Genomic DNA, 6,219 nt, shown 5'->3' with positions numbered 1-6,219 from the left:
TGGGAGGTTGAGGCAGGAGTATTGCTTGAACCTGGGAGACAGAGGTTGCAGTGAGCTGAGATTGCGCCATTGCACTCCAGCCTGGGTGACAAGAGTGAAACTCCGTCACACACACACAAAAAAATGAAATCCAGCACCAAAACAGTATTTGCCTATTTGGCAATTAAATGTACCATCAAACAAATGGATAAAGAATGTGGTATATTATATATTATATATATATATCATACATTATAATTGTGATATAATATGTAATATACCACCATTTCTTTATCCATTTGTTGTTTGATGGATATATACATATACATTATATGTAATATATATATAAAATATATATGATGGAATACTACTCAGCCATAAAAAAGGATGAATTAATGGCATTCACAGCAACTTGGGTGGGATTGGAGACTAATATTCTAAGTGAAGCAATTCAGAAATAAAATACCAAATATAGTATGTTCTCACTCATAAGTGGAAACTAAGCTGTCAGGATGCAAAGGTGTAAGAATGACACAAAGGACTTTGGGGACTCGGGGGAAATGGTAGAGGAGGTAAGGGATAAAAGCTACAAATTGGGTTCATTGTATACTGTTTGGATGATGGGTGCACCAAAATCTCATGAATCACCACTAAAGAACTTACTCATGTAACCAAATACCACCTTTTCCCCCAAAACCTATGGAAATAAAAAATAAAAATAAAAACAAAAAGAAATTCAACTGGACCCTATGAGCTTTAACAAGACAATTACGAGTACAATGATTTAGGTGACTTATCTTCTATCTTATTACCCTAGGCAGAAGCCCAATGTCCTCTTGTGTAGAATGAGATAATAGCGTGGACAAGTTTTGAACACTGAATTTACAGAGTGCTTTATGAAGTGACCTGTTTCCAGTGTTGGCAAGGTAGTTATTAAAAAAAAGTCAGTATAACGTTGTCAAGTCAGGATATGCGTCATAGAAGAAACATGTCGATTGTTCCATCGTGATCTTCATGGTCACTTTTATCTTGCCCAAATATTGAGAGATTCAGGTCAGGATATTTTAAGTATGGTCTCAGTCGTGTTGTTAATATGATTATGATTTCACTTTGATCTGTTACATGTTTTAACAAATTTATATTGAACTTGTGTTCCAATGTTTTTTCTTAGTTTTTCAAGTGTTAGAATGAGGTAGAGCTAAAACAACAGCATTTTAGTTTGAGGATAAGTTTCTTCATCATTTTCTCCTTATTGCCCCCCTCCCCAGGAGCCCTTTGATACACTATTGTTTTCTTTATCTCGCTATCAACATTTAATACTATCAATACAGGTGCATGTGTGTATCTATCTATATACCACGCAAATGTATATTATTTATATTATGTGCATATGTATTATAAATACAAATATGTAATATCTACTTCCATTCCCCAAGAACCAATTTTTGCCCCCTTGGACAAAAATATACAAAACAAAGAAATGTAGCTTGGTCTTTAAAGTTAAAAAAGATTTGTTGGTAAGAGGGCCAGCAGAGGTAGAATAAAGTGAAGGAAATGGGCACACATTAGAGGGTGAGGGAAGATCTAGAAAATGATCTCCAGTTCAAAGGGGCAGGCAAAGTTCAAAGGGGCAGGCAAAGCGATTCTTGTTCTACGGGGATATATACCAGGCACCAGTTCCACTTCCTAAGCACATTCAGTTGTGGTAGACCTAGAGGGTTTCAAGGGCTGATACTTTAGATCCCACATTCAAAGGTGTGTTGTAAACAAGGAATTACAGTTTCAAAGAAAAGCAATGTTTACAACCATGGGTTCAAGAAAAGTCTAAGTGAACACATATAACAAAGACTTGCAAAAAGATAAAAGATAAGGCTATTTAACTATCAAAAGACTTGCAGAAAAGAACCACAGAAAACCATTTTAAATACTATTGCCTTTGTATATAGAAAAACTCTATATTAGTTTAGATGTTTAAAGCATCAATCACATGCTCACTAGGCTATTTCTTAATGTCACATGTATTTACATTTTGAGAGAAGAGGAAGAAATAGCAGATGACACCACTGGGGTAATGCATAAATGACAAACCTAAATGCATTTTAATTTCCTTTTATTTAGACGTCATTTGAAGACAAGCAAACACAATGTTAAAGAAAAACCATACAGCCATGACTGAGTTTGTTCTCCTGGGACTAACAGATCGGGCTGAGCTGCAGCCCCTTCTTTCTGTGGTATTTCTAGTCATCTGCCTTATCACAGTAATTGGCAATGTGAGCATGATCTTGTTAATCAGAAGTGACTCGACACTACACACTCCAATGTACTTCTTCCTCAGTCACCTCTCCTTTGTAGATCTCTGTTATACCACCAATGTTACTCCTCAGATGCTGGTTAACCTTTTATCCAAGAGAAAAACCATTTCCTTCATTGGCTGCTTTATCCAGTTTCACTTTTTCATTGCACTGGTGATCACAGATTATTATATACTCACAGTGATGGCTTATGACCGCTACATGGCCATCTGCAAGCCCTTGTTATATGGAAGCAAAATGTCCAGGTGTGTCTGCCTCTGTCTTGCTGCTGCTCCCTATATTTATGGCTTCGCAAATGGTCTAGCACAGACCATCCTGATGCTTCGTCTGTCCTTCTGTGGACCCAATGAGATCAACCACTTTTACTGTGCCGACCCACCCCTCTTAGTCCTGGCCTGCTCAGATACTTATGTCAAAGAGACTGCCATGTTCGTGGTGGCTGGTTCCAACCTCATCTGCTCTCTCACCATCATCTTCATTTCCTACACTTTCATCTTCATAGCCATTCTGCGTATCCGCACTGCTGAGGGGAGGCGCAAGGCCTTCTCCACCTGCGGGTCCCATGTGACCTCTGTCACTGTCTTCTATGGGACACTGTTCTGCATGTACCTGAGGCCCCCTTCTGAGACATCTATACAACAGGGGAAAATTGTAGCTGTTTTTTATATCTTTGTGAGTCCGATGTTAAACCCATTGATCTACAGCCTGAGGAATAAAGACGTTAAAAGAAGTATAAGGAAAGTTTTTCAAAAGAAACTGTTTGCTAAGTAAGGTAGATATTTTGATCATAGGCGTTGGAATCTGTTCTTATTATCTGACCAATTAATGAACATTTTAAATTAACAAATCAATCTGTCATTGAGTGTTTTTTGTCCTTTGTAATTTGCGTATGGGACTTAAAAGTGTATGTCAAATTATTAGCTAGAGCTTACAGTGCCACCTCAGTAAACTGAAAATGAAAGCATAGAAATTCAAATATAAGACTAGAAGACATTGTTCTAGCTCTGTAAAAAGTAATGAAGTACAGATGATTCCATTATTAGTACTCATACTAGTAAAATATCATAAAAGACAGAATTATCAATTGCTGAGAAAATGACAGCTCATTACACTTTTTTATGTTTTTTGTTTGTCCCTTTGAATGAATGGAGGATATCTATCTATCTTCTACCTATTCAGAATCTCACATGAGGTAGCACATTTAGCACACTTGTTTAGTTGTAATCTTACATGCTTATCTTCGTGAGTCTGTTTGAACAGTTGGATAAATAGCAATGAGTGACTGCATTTGCTAATTACATTTTATACTACTTAATAAGCCTCCAAACTATGTTCCAGAAACTTGCCAACCATAGTAGGTGAGATTTTCTGTTTTTCTTTTATACATATTATATAGAAATGAGGATCCTTTAGGTATACTTTGGATTATTACTTTAAGTTATATCCTTAGAATGATATCACAGATACAATGCAACCCTATTTCATAAGGCTTTTCATGGAAATGCCAAATTTCCTTTAGAAAGAGTTTTTAATTGTTTGTGTGTTGTACCAGTAAGGATTCTGATCAACATGTGATCTCAATTCTTCACTCTTTTATTACCATTACCTGTTTCCTTTGAATAAATAAATTGGATTCAATGTTTTATCCACGAATGCATATGGATATTTGTGTGTTTTATGTGTGTATGTGTGTGTGTGTATAATTGATTACAATATAACATTTTCTTTTTTTTAATTGCTTATTCAAATTTTTTTGGTGAGAATCGAGGTCGTATGCATCACCTATTTTTTTTTTTGACAGAGTATCGCTCTGTTGCTCAGGCTGGAGTGCAGTGGCGCAATCTCGGCTCACTGCAAGCTCCGCCTCCCGGGTTCACGCCATTCTCCTGCCTCAGCCTCCCGAGTAGCTGGGACTACAGGCGCCCACCACCACGCCTGGCTAATTTTTTGTATTTTTAGTAGAGATGGGGTTTCACAGTGTTAGCCAGGATGGTCTTGATCTCCTGACCTCGTGATCCGCCCACCTCGGCCTCCCAAAGTTCTGGGATAACAGGCGTGAGCCACCGCGCCCAGCTGCTTCACCTATTTTTAAATTGTAGTGTTTATATATTTTCTTATTTATTTCAGGTATTTCTCAATGATATAAACATGTTTTTGTTATATATACAGCTGTAACAATTATATATATAATATAGGAATTCCATTTTATCTCTTCTATCATATCTTTTCCAATGTTAATATTTTATATCATTTTAAATATTCTCAAGTTTTTTTTTTATTTCACTTTATTGTTTCTTTTTTTACTTTTAGGAAGTTAAGTTTATGCCACCTATGATCATGTGGATTTTTACCTGTATTATTAAATTAGTTTCATGGTTTCACTTGTTAATTTTTTCTTATGAACTATTTTTAATATACACCCAAAATAGAAAATAATATAAAGACCCCTTTGTAAGCACAACTAATCACTATTAAATCTTCACAGAATGCCACATTTGTTTCAGTTATTTTAGAAATTTAAAACTTACTAAGATACATCTCTCCTGACCGATTCTGTCTCTTGTCCCATTTCTTGCTGTAAACTCTATTACAAACTTAATGTTTCTTATCCTTCTGTAGAGTTACATCATTGGATAGGTGTTATATATTCATAGAAATATGTAGTACTGATTTGCTACATTTAAAACTTGAAATAAATGCATCCACTCTATGTATCTTTATGCAATTTATTTATCTTGCACTAAATATTGTTGGATGTATCCATGGTGAGTCATGCAGCAGCAATTTTTAGTGGTATAGTCTACACCAATATATAAATATGCCTCAATATGTGTGTTTATTCTACGATTTTTTTTTTTTTTTTTTTTTTGAGACGGAGTCTCGCTCTTGTTGCCCAGGCTGGGATGCAATGGCACGATCTCGGCTCACAGCAAACTCCACCCCTCAGGTTCAAGCGATTCTCCTGTCTAGCCTCCTAGTAGCTGGGATTATAGGCACCCACCACCACGCCCAGCTAATTTTGTATTTTTAATAGAGACAGGGTTTCACCGTGTTAGCCAGGATGGTCTCGATCACCTGACCTTGTGATCCTCCCACCTTGGCCTCCCAAATTGTACTTTATTCTACTCTTGGTGAACAGTTACATTTTCCAGTTTCTTGATAATATGAAAATCCATTAATAAATGTTTTGTGTGTAATTATGAATGTGTACCACATAAGGAGTTCCTCTCAGGTAGGTTGGTAATTTCTTAGTCGTAAGATATAAGTATCTTTAAATTGACTATATATTGCCAATTGTTTTACTGATTTATATTTCTACCAACAGTTTGTGAGTGTTACCTTTACATCTTTACATCACTTTATTCTTGCCAAAACTGGGTGTTGTCAGACTTTAAATGTTTTCTAATCTGATGGGTAAACAATGGATTCTCATTTGGTGTTTAAGGTTGAATTGTTATTACAAGTGAAACTAAGTATTTTTAAGTATATTGATGCTAATCTCATATTTATCTTTCACTTGTATGTCCACATACTTTGTTAACTTTTCAGGTAGGGTAATTTATCTTTATTTCATACATTTATAATAGTTCCTTATGTACCAAATGCTACATACAAATCTTTTGGTGTTATATGCCGTTTAACCTTAAAAACCTAGGTTAATAATGCCAGGCAGTGTGGCTCACGCTTGTAATCCCAGCACTTTGGGAGGCTGAGGCAGGAGGATTGCTTGAGCCCAGGAGTTTTAGGCCAAACTGCGCAAGATAGAGACTCAGTCATTACAAAAAAATAAAAAATAAAAAATCAGCCAGGCATGGTGGCATGTCCCTGTGGTCCCAGCAACGTGGGAAGCTGAACGCAGGAGGATCACTTGAGCCTGGGAGGTAGAGGCTTCAGTGAGCCATGTTGTCACCATGACACTCCAGCCTGG

General features: G+C 36.4%; 1 protein-coding gene across 1 annotated transcript; it reads left to right on the top strand.

Moving 5' to 3' along the window:
- Nucleotides 1-2,123: 2,123 nt before the first annotated feature.
- LOC116468411 (olfactory receptor 5M5-like) lies at nucleotides 2,124-3,062 on the top strand. The gene has a single exon (XM_032151993.1). It carries the CDS (start codon nucleotides 2,124-2,126, stop codon nucleotides 3,060-3,062), a length of 939 nt encoding a protein of 312 aa, XP_032007884.1.
- Nucleotides 3,063-6,219: the final 3,157 nt, after the last annotated feature.

Source organism: Hylobates moloch, unplaced genomic scaffold, assembly GCF_009828535.3.
Source record: "Hylobates moloch isolate HMO894 unplaced genomic scaffold, HMol_V3 SCAFFOLD_5, whole genome shotgun sequence".
Taxonomy (NCBI): domain Eukaryota; kingdom Metazoa; phylum Chordata; class Mammalia; order Primates; family Hylobatidae; genus Hylobates; species Hylobates moloch.
This window is presented reverse-complemented; position numbering and strand designations above follow the sequence as displayed.

Bases quoted from the DNA above. Each gene is read 5' to 3' on its own strand.
- LOC116468411 (XM_032151993.1), top strand. From the start codon at position 2,124: ATGTTAAAGAAAAACCATACAGCCATGACTGAGTTTGTTCTCCTGGGA.